This window comes from Ornithorhynchus anatinus, chromosome 13 (genome assembly GCF_004115215.2).
Source record: "Ornithorhynchus anatinus isolate Pmale09 chromosome 13, mOrnAna1.pri.v4, whole genome shotgun sequence".
In the NCBI taxonomy this organism is placed as follows: domain Eukaryota; kingdom Metazoa; phylum Chordata; class Mammalia; order Monotremata; family Ornithorhynchidae; genus Ornithorhynchus; species Ornithorhynchus anatinus.
The window spans coordinates 42,197,045-42,217,748 of record NC_041740.1 but is presented as its reverse complement, the minus strand read 5'-3'; the positions used below and the strand labels follow the sequence as shown (position 1 = coordinate 42,217,748).

General features: G+C 58.9%; 2 protein-coding genes across 4 annotated transcripts; one reads left to right on the top strand and one right to left on the bottom strand.

Moving 5' to 3' along the window:
* The first annotated feature begins 524 nt into the window (after positions 1 to 524).
* NDRG2 (NDRG family member 2) lies at positions 525 to 16,096 on the top strand. 3 transcript variants are annotated; one of them, XM_039913924.1, is made up of 16 exons: positions 525 to 608; positions 8,778 to 8,858; positions 9,222 to 9,263; positions 9,538 to 9,643; positions 9,949 to 10,069; positions 10,208 to 10,270; positions 12,430 to 12,490; positions 12,618 to 12,704; positions 12,978 to 13,034; positions 13,136 to 13,239; positions 13,622 to 13,666; positions 13,884 to 13,935; positions 14,026 to 14,073; positions 14,498 to 14,533; positions 14,758 to 14,809; positions 15,184 to 16,096. In XM_039913924.1, the coding sequence occupies exons 2-16, from the start codon at positions 8,784 to 8,786 to the stop codon at positions 15,339 to 15,341; spliced, it is 1,107 nt and encodes a 368-aa protein (XP_039769858.1). In that variant the 5' UTR covers positions 525 to 608; positions 8,778 to 8,783; the 3' UTR covers positions 15,342 to 16,096. The 3 variants fall into 3 exon arrangements, with proteins under 3 accessions (XP_039769858.1, XP_039769859.1, XP_028933926.1); XM_039913925.1 differs by lacking the exon at positions 9,222 to 9,263; XM_029078093.1 differs by lacking the exons at positions 525 to 608; positions 8,778 to 8,858; positions 9,222 to 9,263 and having other exon boundaries at positions 9,584 to 9,643; positions 9,966 to 10,069.
* Positions 16,097 to 16,740: 644 nt separating this feature from the next.
* On the bottom strand, positions 16,741 to 20,622 carry SLC39A2 (solute carrier family 39 member 2). The gene is made up of 4 exons (XM_029078411.2): positions 19,498 to 20,622; positions 18,547 to 18,677; positions 17,759 to 17,824; positions 16,741 to 17,549 (listed from the first exon to the last, which is right to left on the bottom strand). Exons 1-4 carry the CDS (start codon positions 19,610 to 19,612, stop codon positions 16,926 to 16,928), a joined length of 936 nt encoding a protein of 311 aa, XP_028934244.1. The 5' UTR covers positions 19,613 to 20,622; the 3' UTR covers positions 16,741 to 16,925.
* Positions 20,623 to 20,704: the final 82 nt, after the last annotated feature.

The following is a 20,704-nucleotide window of genomic DNA, read 5'->3' as shown; positions in this document are numbered from 1 at the left end:
CACCCCCCCGCCCCAGGACCACCCCCAGGACCCCCTTCCCCGGCCCCCAGCCCTTCTGGCCTCTCTAGGGGCCCCTAGGACCCCCCACCCCCACCCCCTCTCTGGCGGGCCGGGCCGGGGGAGGCTCGAGAGGAGGTGGGGGGCGGCCCTGCCACAAAAGAGGAGAGGGGACGGGAGGGGACAGCGGGGGAAAGGCCCGGAGAGCGCCCAGGCCCAGGGGCCGTCGGGGGCAGGTCAGGAGGGGGCTCCAGGGGCGGGATGGTCGAGGGGGAGTGTTGGGAGGGGGCTTCAGGGGCGGGGTGAAGGGGGGGTCGGGAGGGGGCTCCAGGAGCGGGGTGGTGGTGGGATGTTGGGAAGGGGGCTCCAGGGGCGGGGTGATGGGGGGGGGGTCTCCAGGGCCGGGGTGGCGACGGGAGCGAATGTAGTGGGCGGCCCTGGGGTGGGCTGGGCCTTCGGGGGAACCAGGGAGGGTTTATGGGAGGGTCTTGGGCGGGAGGCGGGTCCGGGGGCGGGTCCGTGTCCGGGAGCGGGTCCGTGTCCGGGGGCGGGGGCAGTGCCGAGTCAAAGACGAGTGAAGGTGGAAGCGACGGCGGTGGCGGCGGCGACAGGTCCGGGGACCCGGGGGACCGAGGTCCGGGGGCCCGGGGGAGCCTGGGGACCGGGGGTCCCGGGGCCCTGGGGGCCCAGTCGTCCGGGGATGGGGGAAAGACGGGGCGACGGGTCGGGCAGAGGAGGCCGAGGGCCGTCTGCGGACGAAGGCCCAGAGTGCGGGTGTGCGTGTGGGCGGTATCGTCTGTGTGTGCACAGTGTCTTTGCGGATCTCTGGAGTACGCTGTCGTGGGCTTCTGAGGGGCGACGAGGTCTAGGAGGTGTGAGTCGGTGTGGTGGACGTGTCTGTGTGTCCTGCGACTTTGTGCAAGTGAGTCGCCGGTGTGTGCCGGATGGGTGTGAGGTACGTCCTCTCGGGTCTACAGTGTGTGCGTGTGTGTGTGTCTACACCTGGTGTAGATATAATAATAATAATGTAATAATAACGTTGGTATTTGTTAAGCTCGTACCAAGCACTGTTCTAAGCGCTGGAGTAGATACAAGGCAATCAGGTCGTCCCACTAAGGGCTCACAGTCTTCGTCCCCATTTTACAGATGAGGTTCCTGAGGCACGGAGAAGTCAAGTCACTTGCCCAAGGTCACCCAGCTGACAAGCGGCAGAGTCGAGATTAGAGCCTCTGACTCTCAAGTCCGTACGCTTTCCACTATGCCACGCTGCTTCCCTACATGCGTTATGTGCGCTGTGGCTTGGGTTTAGCCAGGTTTCCTTTGAACCTTGGGTGAGTGTGTGTTGTTGGGGGGAGGTTTAGTTTGGGATTTGTCACGTGTGTGCCTGGATGGTGTACGGTGTATCGGGTGTCACTGTCGTGCATATGGTGTATGTGGATGATGGATGGATAGGTGTGTCATGACTGGTGTACGTGTGATGTGGATGTGAGTGGATGGAGTGTGTCAATGTGTGTGTTTTGAATGTGTGACGTGGGTGTGGTGTGTTGGTGTTGGGTAGGGGGTGTGCGAGGTGTCGTGGGTGAGTGTATGAAATGTATGTAGTATGTATGTGTAATGGATGGGTGTTTGTGTAGTGTGTGGTGTGGGTGTTGTGTGGAAGGAGGTATGGGGTGGAGTGGCTGTAGTGTATGTTGTGTTCTTTATAGTGTGTGTGTGTGTGTGCACGCACGCAAGTGCTCACACGTGTATGGGGGCGGAGATTGGGTGGGGGGTGTAAATGCCTTATCGTGGTGGTAGAACTGAACCGGGTGCCATTGGGCAGAGATTCAGGGAGTGCCCCGGAGTGGCATGACGTGTCCCAGCCGACAGGCTAAGCCAGGCTCCCCTACCTGTGCCCACTCCCCCTGCCCACCTCCGGGAGGGAGTGTCCAATGAAGACACAGATTGGGAAGCCCAGCCTGAGGAGGGAAAGTGGGGTGGGGGGGCAGGTCTGGAAGGTCTGAAATAGGAGAGCCAGAGGGCTGACAGCAGGTGGACATGGGCTGGGGGGAAGGGAAGAGGGAGGGGTAATGGGCGACCCTTTACCCCAATTCAGTCCTAGCCTCCAGTCCATGAATTATTTCCTCCCAAGATGGAGCCTAGATATATGCCACTGGGGGTGAACATGGGGCAGACTCCAGTCCTATGATTCTCCACCCCCAGCCCCTCCATCCTCCAACCCCAGCCCCTTGGTTCCCCACCTCCAGTCCCACAGTCCCCCCACCCCCCGGTCCCTCTGTCCCTCAATCCCAGATCCTCGGTCTTCCACCTCCAGCCGCCTTGGTTCCCCATCTCCCAGCTTCTCATTCCCCGACAATTCCCCAGCCTCTTGGTCTCCCACCTTGATTCCCATGATTCCTTCCTCCAGCCACCTTGGTCTCCAATCTCCCGGCTCCTCAGTCTCTCATGGTTCCCCACCCCCTTGGTCCCCCATTTCCCGGCTCCTCGTTCCCCCACGGTTCTCCAGCCCCTTGGTCCCCTGTCACCCAACTCAGTCTCTCATGGTTCCCCAGCACCTTGTTCCCTCATGTCCTCAGACCCCACCCCCACGATTCCCCACCCCCAGCCCCTTGGTCCCCCATTTCTCAGCTCCTCAGTCCCCCACTCCCTGCCCCTTGATCCCCCAACCCCTCAGTTACACTAACATCCAGCCCCTCAGTCCCCTGCCTTCCAGCCTAGCAGTCTCAGGGCCCCCAAGCTTCAGTCTCTCAGCCCCCCACCCCCTAGACCCTTGTCCCCCCCTTCAGTTCCTCATTCTCTAGCCCCAAGTTGCCCAGCCTCTTGCCCTCCAGACCCACAGGTCTCCTTTCCTTTCAAGTATCCCCAGACCAGGGTTGACCTGGTCTCAGCTGCCCTGGGGCTCCCCTACACAGATACTGCATACTGGGGGTTGGGAAAGGATTATTGGGGAGAGGGAATGGAAAGGAAGAAGAATTTGGGCACTTGATTGATGCTGTGTGACTTTGGTCAGAACCAGCACCTCTCCAAGAGGGTCACTCACCTGACTCCTCAAGTCCAGACAAGTGAAGCCCCCTGACCCCTAACATTGATCAATAAGAGTCCAGTAAGTGACCCTCAGGCAATCTCCCTGCCTCTTCCCAGCTCTTAATCTTGATAGTTCTGCTCTGTCAACTCTGAATCTCTCTCTCAAGACTCTCTCTGAATCTTTGTCTCTGCTCAGAGTTTAACTCATATAGATTTATTTGCCTTTGGGGTGGAGCCCGGGGAGAGGGAGGCAGAGAGGGCTGCCCACCCCCCACCCCCCACCCCCCTTGGGTCCCCAGTCTCAGGTCTGGTCATTCCTCGGCTCCCGTCTCTCCTTTCTCCCCTTGAGCTGTTGACCTTGGGGCCTGGAAGTGAAGGTCACAGTGGCCAGAGGCCCTCTCCCTCCTTTCTCCTCAGCCAAACCTTGCCCTAGCCCCTAAGCCTCAGTCCCTCCAGACCAGTTGATCTTTACCTCCCTCCAAAGGCAGACTCCAGGAGGGGGTGGGAAAGGGGGAAAGCTTTCTAAAAATAGCAGCAAGAAAGGGGAGCTGTGCCCTCAGCGCCCGTCCCAGCCCCCTCCCCTTGGTCAGTCTATGTGAGGCAGGGCCTTGGTTGAGCCTAGGAGAGATTTGACACCCCTGAAATGTTCTGACCCCATCCTTCAAGAGGTTTCTGTGGGGGTCGAAAGAGGCCCCCCATCACCCCTGGCCCTCCCTCTCCCTAATCATTCCCCTCACTCCCTTCCCCCCACCTCCCCAGCTGTGTCTCCAATGAGTCACTGGTCCCGGAACCCTCGACTCCTGGAATCCAGGCCTGTGTGGTCACGTGGACCTTGGGAAGAGGTCCCAGGCCCACTGCCATGATATGTTTTTGTGTGTATGTGTGTGTGTGTGTGTTTGTGAGTGTGTGTTGGGGCGGTGGGGGGGTCTCCCCACAGCTGCCCCACAGGCAGAGTCAGCTGCTTGGGGGGCCTAAAGTCATTCCAACATTACCCCTCACCTACTGTTACCTCTGCATGATCACAGTTGAGCACAAAAAGGAAAAGGGTAGGGACAGGGTTGGTGTAGGGCCAGAACAGGAACAGGACAAGAACCGGGGCAGGCAGGCAGGCAGAGAACAAGAATGAGAACCCAGGATCTTGCACAGGGGGATGATGGTTCTGGGCCTAGGAGGTAGCTGCAGTCAAACCTAAGCCTTGTGGGGTAGGGGCGCCTGTGCAGTGGAGACAAGTTCCACTCATCCCAAGGGCCCCAGCCTGCTCGGACTGGTCAGAGAAGTGACAATGGGGCCATGTCCATCTGGAACAGAAAAGTGCAAGACAAAAGTCAGTTGGACCTTGGAGGGCAGTGGCTCCAGGCCCAGGTAGCACTGGGGGCCAGAAGGACTCCACAGGGCAGTTGGGGAACAAAAAGGCTAGATCCAACGATGCAGAGGCTGCCGGGGCCGGGAGTGGAAAGAAGCAGGGTTAAAAGTCTACAAATGCTCCACCCTGACCAAAGCTGCCTGATAGGAAACGGGCCAACAGGGAGCAAGGTGACAGGGGAGAGTGGAGGCCGGGGAGCATGGTGGTCAGAGAAGGGGGTGGCCAGAGAGAGGGGTGGCCAGGGCTATTGGTAATCGGGGAGCATAGTGCCCGGGGTGTATGGTGGCTGGAGAGATTGGTGGCCGGGGAACTTGGTGGTTGGGGACATTGGTGACCAGAGAGAGTGGGGTGGTCAGGGTGCATGGTGGCTGGGGAGAGTGGGGGGGCAGTATGCATGGTGGCCGAGTAGATGGTGGTATTCCGGCAGAGTGGTGGCCAGGGAACATGTTAGTGCGGGTATGTGGGGATCAGGAAACAGGTGGCCGGGGCACATGGTGGCCAAGGAGTGTGGGGGCCACGGAACGTGGTGGTCAGGGTGCGTATGATCAGGAAACGGGGCTGGCGAGTGTAGGGGGTCGGTCAATATGGGAGCTGGGGAACATGGTGATCAGGATGTATGATCAGGAAATGGGGGGCCAGGCAGCTCGGGGTCTGGGGAATGTGATCAGGCTGTATAATGATCAGGAATTGGGGGGGCCGGGGAGCATGGGGGCTGGGGAACATGGTGATCAGGGTGCATCGTGATCGGGAAATGGTCGGCCAGGGTGCCCGGTGCCCAGGAGACAGACAGCTGCGGTGCACAGTAGCCAGAAAACGGGGCACCGGGGCTTGTGGTAGCTAGGGAGCACTGGGAAAAGGGCAGGCAGGGTGCTGACTGTGAGAATGGCATAGGCAGGCATATAAAATCCAATGGAAAAGAGGGTCATCATAAAAAGCTTTGACTGGAAGTGCCAAACTTAAAACAAGTAGTAGCAGTAAGCGCTTACTCTGTGAAGGGCACTCTACCAAGTGCTGGAAGCTAAGATTGTAAGCTTTAGAGGGCTCATGATCTAAAAATATAAGGGGAGAGAGGGCACTGTGAAGAAACATAAGGAGCAATGAAACAAAACACTAAGGCAGGCATTAAAGACATGGACAGATACATGTAAACTAAAACCAAAAATCAGTAGGATACTGTGGCTAGAGGAGCAAACAATCAATCACTTGTCTTTATTGAGCACTTACTGGGTGCAGAGCAGTGTACTAAGCACTTGGGAGACAGGTTCCCTGCCTACAACGAGTTTTCGGTCTAGAGGGGGAATTTCAGGCTCCTCAGAGCTCAGGGTTCAACAAGAATATGTAACAGGAGGGTTGACAGGCCGCCTGGCCAGGAAGCACTAGAGAACTGGAAATGTTCAGTGGAAGCTGTCAGTTGAGTGGCCTCTCTAGGGACAGTGTGACGCTGCTCACCACAGAGCTCTCCGCTTGGAAACCCTCAAACAGATCATTGGGAAGATAGAAGGTTTGATTTTTGACAGGATAAATGACTTTGATCAGTTTCCACCTCTATAAAATAGGGATTAAATACCTGTTCTCCCTCCCCCGGAGATAGTGAGCCCCACATAAGACAGGGACTCTTATCTGATATGATTATCTTGTGTCTACCCCATTGCTTAGTACAGGGCTTGTCACAGAGTAAGCTCTTAACAAAATATCACAATTATTATTGTTAGTGGTATGAATAATCCTGAGGAGGAAATAAGATCTGGGGCAGGACTACTAGCAGTCCCAACTTGATCAAGTGTAACGTTTTTGTTGGAGAGAAAAGGCCATAAACCAAAATCCCCATACAAGGTTATTACGCTTTAGGAAAGGAAAGTGTTACGCATGAGCCTTAGTCGGGAGAAAGCTGAAAGGAGTGGCTCAAAGTCGGGACAGAAACAAGCCCCAAGCACCTGGTTCGTAGTGCGCAAGGGAACATTCTCACCAGTGCCATGGTAGGAAAACTCAGGCTCCAGTGCACATGCCAAGTCCGTGCACGCACATGCTCTAGTGCTTACGCCAAGTCCATGCACGTGGTCCAGTGCTCACGGGATCCAAGCCCGCACGTGCACCTTCACACAAGCCATTCCTTCCATCACCGCGCTGACCTGCGTCCAAACCGACTCGTGCTGCTGGATGCACATTCTCTACCCCTAAACCACGTCCCAATTGGGACATGTATTCTGGCAGAACAAGGTGCATTAGAGTCCCTAACAGCAGGTGATCACTAGATCGTAAGCTCCTTGAAGGCAGGGACCGTGTCTCCCAACTCTATTGTATTGTCCTCCCCCAAGTGCTCAGTACAGTGCTCTGTACACAGTAAGTGCTTGATAAAGACCATCGATTGATTGACCAACCAGGAGCCCTGCATAGTTAACCAGCAAAGTCAAAGGTCACGGAGGGAAACTCCCCCCTTCGTAAAATGGAAAACTTCTTGAGGGGATCAGGAAGGTCAATAAGGAGTGGCAGTCAGGTGCAAACAGGAAATTGAGCTGGCTAAAAAGAAGCTTGAAGAAGAGCACCTGGCGCAAAGTGCCAAAATTAATAATAATAGAGCCTTCCAAAGTAGTGACACCGCCAGGAGAAAAGGCTCATTCAAGGATGCAAAGGAGATAGCCATGAGGTGAAGAAATATTCCTGTTTGGACTTTACCTGAGAAGACATTTCCACTAGGGATATTTTAGGCTACCCTAAATGTAAAGTCATCCCGGGGATCAAACAGCTCCCTGGCAAGTGCCGAAGGAGCTCCGAAGGAAGGGGCCGGCTTTGAGCCGGAGCAGCATCCACTAAAGACCACTGGGTAGGAGAAGTGACAGGGTGGGGCAGGGCTCCAGGGAATCCTCATCTATGGGAAGGATCCAGAGATGATTCTGGGAATCAGGGTCTGGCGATACTCAATTCCATACTTGGAAATCCAAGTGCTCTGCAGATAGTCAGCACTCAGTAAATACCTCTGATTGATTGATTGGAAAATCAGCAAAATCTGAAATCCAGTTCCGAATCAGTGAACACTTTGAAAACTCCAACCTACAGAGGGAAAAACAACACGTTTGGGGGGCAGGGAATGGAGGGGAAGGGAGAAGAGGGACAGAACTAAGCTCCTCTGGAACCCGCTGGAGCCCCCTCAAGAGGTTGAGGGCCCAGTTGGCAGGAGGATCGAGGGAACCCCGAGGCCAAAGTCAATGGAGATTATCATAGGCCTTTGGCAAGGTCCTCTGCCTGGACTTTTAACAAAGAGTCACGGGCTTGGAAGGGACTCAGCACGGGAGAGGGCGTGTAGGGATAAGCAACCACTTTTCAGGGTGTGGAAGTGTAGTTACCCGGGCTGAGATCAGTTTTACTTTGTTATCAATCTATCGATGGCTGGAAGAGGGAATACCCAGTGAAATCTCCGAGTTTGCCACGCAGGGAGGAATAAAGCTCAGGAATTGACCTCAGAGCAAAGGGAGCGGATAGAGAAGCAGCAGGCAAAGGCCAGGTGAGCCCCTGGAGGAAAGGACCAAGGACTGAGGATAAGGAGCCGATACATAAGCTTTCAGTCGTGACTCGGGTTGGAGCTTGCTCTCGAGTCACCAGTGAAGAGTGCAGCCGCAGCGGCCCAAGAAGCCGAGAGAATATGCATCTTCCAAAGTGGTGAGGGCAGAGCCAGCAGGGTTGGGCACAGGCGGAGGGGAGACTACAAGGCAGAAAACCCTGGCTGACCCCTACATATAGCCATGCCCAGAGCACTGCCTGCATGTATTAATAATTGTGGTTCTTGTTAAGCTCTTACTCTGTGCCAAGCATTGGGTTGGAGACTCCCTGTCCCATATGGGGCTCAAAGTCTCAATCCCCATTTTACCAATAAGGTAACTGAGGCCCAGAGAAGTGAAATGATTTATCCAAGGTCACACAAGTGGCAAGTGTCTCTCTGGCCCAGATGGATGCAGGCTGAGAGAGAGCACGGGACTCAACTTGACAGAATCAGAAAGGAAGGTGGAAGGGCAAATGCTGAATTGCTGTTTCCTAAATCCCAGCCACCCAGGACAAGGGGCTCCCACTGGGGCTGGAGGGTGGCAGGTTCAGGACAATCAGGGGCAGTGGATGAGCCCAGGGAATCCGTGCCTCCAGAAAGCACCAGCAGGCCCGTGGAGGAGGGTCTGGGCATCCTCACTGTGGCAAAGTCGGGGATGGAGAAAGAAGGAGGGTCAGGGCTGTTGGACAGTGCTGGGTCCCTGGCATGGAGAGGGGAGAATTAGGGGTGGGCTGGGCTGTTCCTAACGATTAGGGTGGTGGGGGATCTTAGGGGAGGGAGGTCTGGAGGTCGGGAGACAAGGACTCCCATCGACCCTGCAGACTCGGCACTCCCTATCACTGCTTTCTCCCCCTCCAGGCAGCCATGGCGGAGCTGCAAGAGGTGCAGATCACTGAAGAGAAGCCACTGCTGCCAGGACAGGCGCCGGCGGCCGCTAAGGTCACCAAACATTCCTGACCCTTGACTGTGGACCTCAGATCCCTCAGACCTCACATCCTTCCATCCCACTCCCCAATCATTCATTCAATAGTATTTATTGAGAGCTTACTATGTGCAGAGCACTATACTAAGCACTTGGAAGTCAATCCTCCTTGATATCTGTAACCTCTGACCCCCGTTCTCATACTGAGCCTCCCCCTCCTTCCCCCCTGCACCTCCTTTGTTCTCCTCTCTCTCTCTCTCTCTCTCTCTCTCTCTCTGCACCTCCTCTGCTCTTTCTCTGCGCCTGCCTCTGGTCCCCTAGTGCCTGTCTTGGTCTCTCCATCTGGCTGTGATGTTCCTCTCCATCTCTCGTCTCTCCAGGAGGCTGAGTTAGCAGCTAGAATCCTCCTAGATCAGGGACAGGTAAAAGCCCTGGGGGTGATCTCGCTCCTTCTCTCCCCCGAGGCAGCCACCCCCACCAGCCCTGAGCCCAACCCTGCCTTGGGGTAGTGGGGAGAGGTGACGCTTCCCTCAAGTCGGGCCCTTCCACTTCAGCATGACCCACCCCAACCAACCTTTGCCTCTCTTCTTACCTCCGCCGGGGCTCTCCTCTTACTTTTGCCCTGTCTTCCCCCTTGCTGATGCCAGCCCGTCTCCAGTGTTCCTGTGGCATGACCCCTCATCTCTGACCCCACAGACTCACTCTGTGGAGACCCCCTATGGCTCTGTTACCTTTACTGTCTATGGCACCCCGAAGCCCAAGCGTCCAGCAATCCTCACCTACCATGATGTGGGGCTCAACTGTGAGTCCTCCCGCCCCTGGATCTCCCCCCACCGACTCCCTGTCCCCTCCTCTGGACCCCCCCCATTTCCCTGTCCCCATTTCCCCTCTGACTCCCTGTCCCCTCCCCTGGACACTCCCCACTCCCTGTCCCCTCCCCTGGACACTCTCCGGTCCTTCCCCGGGACCCCTCCCCACAGGCTCCCTCCCACTCCCTATCCCCTCCCCTCTGACTCTGTCTCCTCCCTAACCTCCAGGAACCCCTCATGAAATAAGTAATCTCTAACCTTTGATCTCTGGGGTGGTTGCCTTGGGGGGTCTCCTCAGTCAAGAGCTGTTTCCAGACACTGTTCCAGTTTGGGGACATGCAAGAAATCCTGCAGAACTTTGTCCGGGTTCACATCGATGCACCGGGCATGGAAGAGGGAGCGGCTGTCTTCCCCCTGGGGTAAGGCCCTTACCACCCTGCAACTCCCAGACACCCTAGGCCAGGAAGAAGGGAAAGAAGGGACAGGGAGGGAGAGGATGAGACAGGGGATTGCTGCATTCTTAACTCCCCCACTACCCCGACCCCCTCTTCTTCCAGGTACCAGTATCCATCTCTGGACCAGCTGGCTGACATGATTCCTTGCATCCTGCAGTTTTTAAAGTGAGACTACTCTCCCAACCCCCCCGGGACACACTCCAGTACCTCTTCTCAGAACCCACGCCCCACCCCCTAACCTCTCACCCAGCACATATACTGGCAACCTCTCCCCAACTGGTCCTGTCTCCTTCCTCTTCCCACTGTCCACATGTCCCACTTTCCTGGGAGTCCTAGACTGGAGTAAGGCAGGTGGCCACACTCTGGCTTCTGATTCCCCACCTCCGACTGACAAGCAGGAGAAAGGGTCCCAGAGGCAAGCCCCCGGCCGCTCGCTGCTGCCTGGTCCCGTGTTCAGGTGGCTGAGGCCAGGCCGGCCCAGCCAAGGAGTCGAGGGCCCTGGATTCTAATTCTGGCCTTGCCACTTGTCTGCTGTGTGGGCAGCTACTGGGCAGCAGATGCACACCCTAGGGGTTCTTCCTTGGTTGCCAGACCCTGCCCCTGGTCAGCGGCAGCTGTGGAGACCTCGACCAGTCAAAAAACCTTCTGCTCTGCTGCCAGCCCCAAGTCTGGCGGGTTGGGACTGGCACTCTGGGTTTTTTGCCGCTGGTGCTGGAAGGCCCAGGCAAGGCCTGGGGCCTGTTCCCCTCCCGCCCCCCGTGACTTGCCTCCCAGCCACGTAAAGCTCAAAGTGACAAACCCAGGGGAACAGGACCAATGGTCTGGGCCCCTAAGCAGCTGGGGGAGAGGGAGCACTGTATGCGTATGCGTGTGAGTGCACCTGTGTGTGTGTACACACACATGTCACGTAGGTGGGCATATGCATCTGTACACATGCCAAAGGGGGACAACGCGTGCATGCATTTGCGCATCAGTATGCGTGTACGCGCATATATTCATTCGATGGTATTTATTGAGCACTTACTGTGGGCAGAGCACTGTACTAAGCACTTGGAAAGTACAGTTCAGCAACAGAGAGAGAGAGGATCCCGGTCCTCTGGGCTCACAGTCTAGAAGGGGGAGACAGACATCAAAACAAGTAAGTAGGCATCTATAGCATCAATATAAATAGAATTATCGATATTTATGCACATCAGAACAAGTAAACAGGCATTAATATAAATAAATAGAATTATAGATATGTACATATATACACGAGTGCTGCAGGGCGGCGAGAGGGGTAGAGCAAAGGGGGCGAGTCGAGGCGATGGGGAGGGGACGCTCAGGAAAAGGGGAGCTTATATGTACATACACAAGTGTATTATGCAAGTTGATGAGCATGTGCGGTGAAGGAGTGAGGGGCAGATCTGGGCGAGGCTGCGGGTGTGCTGAATCTGCATTTCACTGCAACTCCCCTTTGGTGGGGGTGGGGGGGCGGGGGGCAGTCGTCTCTCCAATTACCTGGACTGTGGATGAGCTGGGGTGGAGGCCGAAGGTCTGGCAGGATGTGAAGTGAAAAGGATAAAGTTGCTGCTTGTTGGGAAATTAGGGTAGCGACAAGGCCTAGTGGAAAGAGCACAGTCTTAGGAGTCATGGGACCAGGGTTCTAATTCTGGCTTTGCCATCTGTCTGCTGTGTGACCTTGGGAAAGTCCCTGAATTTCTCTGTGCTTCAATGACTTCATCTGTAAAATGGGGTTTAAATACCCCCTTAGACTCTGAGCACCATGTAGAGCAAGGACTGCATCTGACCTGATTATCTTGAATCTACCCAGAGGCTTAGTACAGGGTTTTGTGTAGAGAAGGTCCTTAAGAAGTAAGGGCTTCTTTTTACTTTGAGACTGCTCTGACCCCAGCCTTGAAGGTCTGACCTGTGGCCCCCTGCACCATCGGTCTGACCCACGGACTTATGGTCTCAAAGACATTTGGTCTGACCTGCGGACCTTCACGGCAGTGTGGGCCAACAGTCTCGGAGATGCCCTGGGGTAGATGGACTGCTGGAAGGCCACTAAAGGGCTCACCCCCCAGGGCCAGGGCAGTGCGAGAGGTCAAGGGGCCCTAGGAGCAAGGGAGGTCCCCCTTCCCTGACCTGTCCTCTAACTGCTTCTTCGCTCCCCCGGGGCCGGAACTCATGGCTCTCCGCATCTCTGTTCCGGCCCCCCTCCTGCATCTGGGACTTCGGTCTCCACTATGATACTGCCCCACCCTGGTCCCCCCTCGACTCTTCTCAGACCCTGGTCCCGGCTTCGAGGGACCCGGAATCTAGAGTTTCCCCTCTGCCCCCAGCTTCTCCACCATCATCGGGATCGGGGTCGGAGCTGGAGCCTACGTGCTGTCCCGCTATGCTGTAAGAGCTGGGTGGGGGTGGGTGGATGGGGTTGGGCTGGGAGCGGAGTGAAGGGGGTTGGGTTGTTTGGGAGGGGTATTGGAGGCTGCCCCCGTCCCATCTCCCCTGAAGCTCCTCTATTCCCCAGCTCTCACACCCCGAAACGGTGGAGGGTCTCGTCCTCATCAACATCGACCCCAATGCCAAGGGCTGGATGGACTGGGCTGCACACAAGGTCGGGGAGGTGGCGAGGGTGGGGGTGAGGGGCAGGGAATGAGGAACGGGTTCCTCGTTTGAGGAAGGGGGAACGGGTGGGGCAGGAGGGAGAGAGTGGGGCAGGAAGGGCAGGATGGGGGACGAGGAGGAGAGGGTAGGGGCCAAGGAGGGTAGGAGGAGGGCACCCCAAGAAAGCAGGGTCTCACTGGGGGGAGGGGAGCCCCAAGATCCGGAAGGGGACTAAGTCCCTTCCCGGCACGGGCCCCCTCAAATGACCCCATGCCGCCCGCAGCTGACCGGTCTGACGTCCTCCGTGCCGGAGATGATCCTCGCACACCTCTTCAGCCAGGTGGGGCCCAGCCCCGGGGGTTCACCTGGGGATGGGGGTGGGACGGGTGCGAGTCCTGGGGAGGGCGCCCCCAGGGACCCCCCCCACCTCGCCTCCCCCAGGAGGAGCTATCGGGCAGCTCGGAGTTGGTGCAGCGCTACCGGGAGGTGATCGTGCATGCGCCCAACCTGCCCAACATGGAGCTGTACTGGAACAGCTACAACAAGTACCGAAGTTGGGGACCCTGGAGGGGGAAGGAGGGGGGACCTGGAGCACGGGTGGGGAAACACGGTGCTTGCACATGGCAGGGGACGTGGCTGGGGAGGCCTGGGGGCGGGGGGGGGGGAGGGAAGGGGGAAGGCGCCACCAAATTCCAGCCCTGCCTCCCACGCCTCGGGGCCTCAGATTCCCCTGGTAAAATGATCTCCTGTCCTCACTTGCCCCGATATGGGGCCCAAGGGACTGGGAAGTGTCACTCTGGGCCCTGCCCCCCACCCCCGACTCCCCTCCCCACCTCGTTAGCTAAAGTCGCGGAGACAGCCCCTATGTTCTACGGGGTTGGGGGGGGCAGTTTCTACCTCTAATTCTCCACCCTCACCCACCTCCAGTCGTCGAGACCTGAACTTTGAACGTGGAAGTGACATCACCCTCAAGTAAGCCACCCTGGACCCCAGATGATCCCCCTCCGCGACCCCCAGCTCTGAGGCCCTGGATCCTTACAACCCGAGCCCAGAACCTTGCTGTCTGGGGAGAGGAGTCTACAGGCTTCTGCCCCTGATTGAGGTTCATCTGGCCATTCCCCTGGGGTTGGGGTCCCAAGACCCAGCCCCCCCACCTGACTGCCTTGCCCTTTCCTTCCTGTATCCGCAGATGCCCCGTGATGCTGGTGGTGGGGGACCAGGCACCCCATGAAGATGCTGTGGTGAGAGGGGCTGAGGGAGGCCCTGGGAGGGGCAGAAGGAGGGGGCTGAGTCTCCAGGGTTTCCCAACCTTCACCCCTACCCCCTACTAGGTGGAGTGTAACTCGAAGCTGGATCCCACCCAGACCTCCTTCCTTAAGGTCAGTGATACCCCCCCCAACAAGCCCCTTCTTCCTGCCTCCCACCAGGGGACAGGCTCCACCGGAGTTGTCGTGGAGAGCTCTGGGTGGGCAGTTACTCTGGGAGCAAACAAGCCAAGGGGTCAGATGTTGCCCATGACCTATCCTGAGGGGAAAAGGTCACAGCCCGAGGGACATGGGGCAGAACTTAGTCGGCAGGGGGTGGACGGATGGTTGCGTGGGCTGGGGGGACCCTCTGTGTCATCCCCTCCGGCCACCCAGGCGTGGACTGGGTCACCACCGGCCCACTAGCTCCACTCCAGCTCCCTCTTGCGGAAGGGAGAGGCAAGGAGGAAAATGGAGGTGGAGGGTGTCTGCCTGCCCCCATCTTTCATCTCACTGCTCATCTCTCTTAACTCTCCCTCTTTCTGTGTCTCTGGGACAGATGGCCGACTCGGGAGGTCAGCCTCAGTTGACCCAGGTGAGTATTCAGCCTCTCAGAGGGCATGCGGGGGAGGGGAAGATGGGGGAAAAGGGGAAAGGAGAGAGGTAGGGGACTCTTCTCCTAAGCCCACTCTGCTCCCAGCCCTCTTCTGAAGCCCCTTCCTGCCTCTGGTCATCCTCTCCCTGTTAGCTTGCTTTCTTGTCCTCCTCACCCCTCCCAGCTTCAAGTAACTCCTTCCCACTTCTCCCCATCCTTTGCAGCCAGCCAAGCTGACTGAGGCCTTCAAGTACTTCCTGCAAGGAATGGGTTACAGTGAGTAAGGGGCAGGCCCCTTCCCCAGGGGCTGGGCACCCCGTCCCCAGCCACGGCTGGCGAGCCATGGGATGAGGATACAGGGATCTGGGCTGGGGAGAGCCAGAGGGGGACCACAAGACAGCAGATGGTCCAGTTGGCCAGGGCTCATCTCTTGCAGTGTCCCTGGCCTAAGACTGGGGAGGGACTAGCTCCTTTGTAGTGAGGCCAACCAGCAGGGAGTGGGAGGACCAGAGAAAAGGGGAAGTGGGAGGAACATCTGCCCACTTACACATGGAACTCTACCACCATCCTCCCAACCAGCTCCCCATCCGTGACCCGGTCCCCTTGTTCAGCGCCCCCAATCCGTGACCCCTGACCTTCCCTCACTACAGTGGCCTCGTCCTGTATGACGCGTCTGTCCCGCTCCCGCACCGCCTCGCTGACCAGCGCAACTTCCATCGACGGCTCCCGCTCCCGCTCCCGCACGCTGTCCCAGAGCAGCGAGTCCGGCCCCCTCCCCCCGGGACCCACTATGGAGGTCTCCTGCTGAACCCCCCTTCCCCCTCCTCCCCTCCAGCACGGGGCTCGGGGGGGAGAGAGCAAGGGGGGTGGGGGCGGGCCCCCAGGAGACGGTCTCATACCCTGGGCCTCAGACCTTGACCTTTGATTGGATGGATCCCCAACCCTGACCTCTAACTTGTGACCCCAAAGGAGAAGCCCCAAGATCTTTCCCTAAGATGTTTCCCCCTCTGTGGTGGAGAATCAGGAGGTGGGGGTCTGCTTGCCCCCTGTAGTATTCTGGAGCCTCTGATTCAGGAAGTGCCCTGTTGCCACCAACCAACAGGGGAAAAGGGGAAGGTATCCCCGGAGCTGAGAGGAGGAGGCTAATGGCTATCAGCCTCCATGGAAAGGGAGAGGGGAGCGAGGTTGCATTAGTATGTGCGTGGTTGGGGCTGGGGGGTGGAGGGGAAGAGTGCTAGGAGACTACTGAGGAGGAAGTACCGCTTGCCCCAGGCTGGGTCAAGAAGGCCAGAGGGTGAGGGCAGATGGGAGGGGGAAGTGAGTAGGACTGTGCAGGGGAGGGCCTGGGGACTGGGGGCTGCTTGGCTGCACTAACCTGCATAGCTTTCAGTGTGTATGGAGTGGGGAAGGGGCTGCACCCCTGCCTAATGCTGCTTGAGAAATGTGGAGGGAACCACGGGGTTATTGACCACATCGTGGGGGGCTTTCTGGCGGGGGGATGAGAATTCCTCCAGTGAGCCCCCACACATCCCCCATAGAAATAAAGTGCATAGAAGAATCGGTGCCCGCGTCCATCTTTGCCAGTCTGTCCCCGCAAACCTTACCCCACTGCCGGGTCGCGCACGACCCAAGCGAGGCTCCTCTCGTGTCACCTGGATAGAATTTATGGAAAAACAATTCCAAGGCAGGTCCAGCCGCTTTCGCCCAAGGCTGAGGCTGCCCGGGGACGGCTTCTGGGCGCCGCCTGCTGGCCGCCCTCTTAAACAGCACCTCTTGGACGGAGCCCGTCGGGTTGGATTCCCGGTGGATTCCCGGTGGATTCCCGGAGAATTCCCGATCCCGCGTCTCCCATCCCGAGTCCCATCTCCGGAAATGGCCCCAGTTCTCTTGGACGCCCAATCTAACTTCGCTCCCACAAACCCCGGGGACCCCATAAGGGACTCACAGACTAAGGGAGAGGGAGAACGGGTATTTATTCAACCCTTCTTTTCCCAAGCCTCAGAGGAAGTAAACGGCTGGCCCAAAGAGACACAGTAGGCTACAGGCAGGCCACAGTAGGCCAGCTCTCCTGACTGCCAGGCCCGTGCTCTTTCCTCCAGGTCCCACCGCTGCTCCGGTCTGGCCGTGTCCAAGCCCTCTTCCCCCTCCACCTCAGCATGCCAGGTTGGCTGAAGGCTCTCCCAGAAAACACAAAAGGACCAGAGGAGGACTGGCCATCGGAGTTTATTATAACAGACGCAGCTAGGGGAGGGGTGTAGGAGAGGGGCCCCAGCTCCAGGGGGAAAAGACAGTCCCTCCCACCTGCCCCCTCCCAGAGTGTCTCGTCCTTGACTCCGGAGCTGGGCCGGGGCAGGAGGCTCCTGGTCTGGGCTGGGGACTGGCGGGCGCCACCTCAAGCCCATACGGCAACGATAGCCATGAAGGCGAAGCCACCTGCCACACAGCCCCACTTGGCGAGGGCGGGCTCGGGGGAGGCCAGAGCCTGGGGCAGAATCTCCAGGAAGGTGACGTACAGGAAAGTGCCCGCCGCCACGCCCTCCAGCACAGCCTGGGTCAGCATCCGAGTCCCCCCGAGAGCGCCCCCGGCCACGGCTAGCCCCAGCGCCAGGCCCAGTGGGGTCATGAGGGCCAGCAGCAGCACGCAGAGCAGGGCCCAGCGAGGGCCCGTGCCCTCCCGCGCCAGCCGCAGCGCCACCCCGAACACCACCAGCCCCTTGTGTGCCAGCACCGCCAGGCACAGCTGCAAGGTGGTGAGCACGGTGGGCTGAAGCCCCACTGCCAGCCCCTCGAACAGCGAGTGCAGCGACAGCGACAGCAGCAGCACTAGGGCCCGCAGGGACCCTCGGGCAGGGGCGGGCAGGGGACCGTGGCCGCAGGGGCTCGGGGCTTCGGGGTTCCCCCAGATCCCCTCCGGGGCTGCAGCCCCTCTGGGGCAGCACTGCAGGGCCAGCGACTCCAACAAGAAGACCAGGAAGAAGCCCAGTGAAATGACCAGCTCCCCGAATGGGTAGCGCACCTGCGGGGCAGACGAGGGGGGCTCTGAGGGGCTGGAGGGCAGGGGGAAGGACGGGGGAGGCACTGGGAGAGGCTTCAGGGGCACACCGGAGAAGTAATCAACTCAGGGCCAGGAGAGCAGGGAAACGGAGGAGGCTGTGGCCGAGACCACGGCCAGGGGACCCAGAGACATTCGGTCCAGGGGCTCAGGCTGAATCTCAGGGATCTCACCTCAGCAGGGTCGGCGGTGCTGGAAGAACTCCCCCCGACGTCCGTCCCGTTCTGGGAATAGTCAACCTGGGGGTGGGGAATGGGGTGGGGAGGGGTGGGGGGGTACATACAACACTGAAGGAGGAAACTTCCCAGCCCAAGCCACTGCCCCGCTTGCTCGTTGTTCCTCACCTGGCCCAGGCCCTCTACATCTTGGAGCCACTGACTTCTGTCCAGCTTTTTGGGCTCACCCTACCCCACTCCCTCCACTGGCTTCAAGATCTTGCTCCTACCTCACAAGTGGTACAGAACTAGAGGGCCCTCTCAAGTTTTTGGGTGCTCCCCAGGCCCGGAGAGGACTGGGTTGGAGAGTCAGTAACCCTGAGCAGAATGGCTGGGGCACAGCAGCACTGGCGTGGATTGTTTCAGCAAGCACCATCTCCAGGGACTTTGGGGACTACGAGTCCCAGCAGCCCCCCAAGGAACCTTGGTTCCCATGCCACAGCAGTCTGGATCAGCCTGACGGCCGACCCCGAGGCAGCAAGGGAGAGCAAGTCTGGAAAAGGGAGTGGGTCAGATGGGGCCGCCCTGGATGCCCTGAAGGCCAGGGATCATGTGTCATTCCCTCCCTTGCAGTGCCGCGCACACAGTAAGAGCTTAATAAATACTATTACTACCACTACTCCTGGACTGATGCCCTGTCCCCACCCCCGCACCTCGTCCCGGCTAGCCCTGTCCCGTCCTGCACAGGTCCCCTATCTTGCAGCCGTGAACCAGTTTCAAGCACTCCCTCCCTTTCCCCCACCCACCTGCAGCCTGTAGCTCTCGATCTCCATTTCAATCCCTTCCAGGGCCTCAGCTGCCATGTGCATGAGCCCAGCGCCCAGGAACACACCTGCTGCCGCACAGCCCAGCAGGCTCAGGACCCGCCGCTGCCGCCCTGCACAAATCAGGGTGGGGACGGTGGTGGCGCACCCAAGTTGGCAGGCCCGAGGCCTGGGATCCCAAAGAGCGCAGCTAAACCAGGTCCTCCTTGCTCCTGGTTTAGGGCTGGGCCATTTGAGCTCACTTCTTGGCCCTACCCCGAGCCCCCACCTCCAGGATCACTGCCCCATAGGCTAATGGGAGTGGTAAGGACCAGAAACCTCTGCAGCAACCGCCAAAGCGGGTCCCCAGCCACATCTGGTTCAGCCCAGATTCCCCATCAATTAAGCGATGTCCCAAATGGGGAGGCTGCCAGATGCTACCCGCCCACCCCAACGCCTGAGTTTTGGCAGTTTGGGTGAACATGGAGAGGACCCAGCCTGGGGACTAGGGCTCCGGGACTACAGGAAACAAGGTCTAAGTTTGAGCAGAGACAAGGCTCAGAGACTGAGATAGGCTGAGCTGGGGCAAGGAAGGATGGGAAGGAGCAGGACAGGGAGGGGTGAGGTGGGATGGGTCGGGATGGAACTGGGCTGGGTATGACAGGATGGGCTAGAATGGAGTAGGGGAGGATGGACCGGACTGAAAGACGGTATTGGACGGGATGCGATAGAGTAGGACGGGGTGGGATGGGATGGGATAGGCAGGAGATGGGGCTCGGTGGGTTGGGATGGGGCACGGCAGGGTGGGATGGGCTGGGATGGGACAGGGCTGGGGTGGGGCGGGGCAGGCTGGGTTGGGATGGGACAGAACAGGAAGGGCTGGGATGGGACAGGGCAGACAGTACGGGCCAGGCCAGGATGAGAAGGGATGGGATGGTCCAGGCTCAGCCCTACCTGAGGCCGCATGAATCTGGAACCACTTGCAGCGTATGGGGATGAGGCCGCAGAGCAGGGTGAGGGTCAACAGCGCCAACGAGCAGCCGATCTTCACCCCCAGCAGTGGCTCCATCCCTGAGGCCCCAAGGAGCAAAGCCCCAGAGCCACAGGAGGTTCTGCTGAGTAGCAACGGGTGAGGGGATGGGGCCCAGGACCTGTCCCTGCCAGTGGCCCGCAATACCTCTGCCTGGGCAATACGATGCCGGCCTCTTGCCCCCTCGCTTCCCCTCCCTCCCCCTCCCCCGCAGTACTACTGGGCCCCTCCCCTGCCTGGCTCCCTCCTCCGCTCAGTGTAACCAGAAACTCCAGTGGATTTCTCCAGTGGTATCGCTGGGGCCCGGCTCCAGGCTGCTGCCGCCTCTTCACGTTGACTGATCCCCCAGCAGGGAAACTGTGGGGAGCCAGGCAGCTAACAGGCCCACTGCAGGGGATGAGAGAGCCAGGAAAGCGGGGCCCTAGGGCACCACACCCTCCCCAGAGAATTACAGGCTGCCTCTGGATCTGCACCTCCTAATGCCCTGACTCCATAAACTACCCCCTCAGGAGGAATTTGGGAGTTGGAGGGGAGGGGCTGGAGCAGTTGGGTTGGGGGCTGTGGATGGGCGGGAAAGGGAGGCCCAAAGGGGGCAGGGCTTAAGCAGGCCAGGCCAGGAGGAGGCCGGAGCCGGGCCACCCAAGGGACAAGGAGCCCTTTGGTCGCGGCATCAGGATTACCCCACCCTTCCCGACTAGCACCTATCACCTCAACACAGCCTCAGCTTTCAGGGCACCGGCGAGGAGGCCCAGAAGGGACTATCGGTCCAGCGGGTGAAGCAACTCCGGCCCCAAGTACCAGAGCCTGATCAGACCAAGGAAGGGATGAGTTTGGGGGCTGCCCCGGGCAAGGAGGTGCTTGACTCCCAGCTTGCTGGGGCCTCCTCTGGGCAGTGGCTGGGTCTGGGGTCAGGTTAAGGGGGTCGGAAAGGGGAGAAGGGGCAGGAGGAAGGGGGAGGGAAGGAGCGGCAGCGGGGTGGTGCCCGGTGCCCATTTCGTCGCCACCCAGCCAGCTGCGCTCAGACCCGTCGGGCCTGTTCTGGGAGATGTTGCTGCCTCGGTTCCCGCTCTCCCCTCTCCCCCAGCTGGCAGCATCGGGAAAAGCCGGATCCCAGCTCTGGGTGGGGTGAAA

Coding starts and splice junctions, on each gene's coding strand:
- NDRG2 (XM_039913924.1), top strand. CDS start 8,784: ATGGCGGAGCTGCAAGAGGTGCAGATCACTGAAGAGAAGCCACTGCTG. Junction 9,644..9,948: donor CCATGATGTGGGGCTCAACT/GTGAGTCCTCCC, acceptor GGGTCTCCTCAG/TCAAGAGCTGTTTCCAGACA. Junction 14,810..15,183: donor CCTGCAAGGAATGGGTTACA/GTGAGTAAGGGG, acceptor CCCTCACTACAG/TGGCCTCGTCCTGTATGACG.
- SLC39A2 (XM_029078411.2), bottom strand. CDS start 19,612: ATGGAGCCACTGCTGGGGGTGAAGATCGGCTGCTCGTTGGCGCTGTTG. Junction 18,678..19,497: donor CCAGATTCATGCGGCCTCAG/GTAGGGCTGAGC, acceptor TGATTTGTGCAG/GGCGGCAGCGGCGGGTCCTG. Junction 17,825..18,546: donor TCGAGAGCTACAGGCTGCAG/GTGGGTGGGGGA, acceptor CCCCACCCCCAG/GTTGACTATTCCCAGAACGG.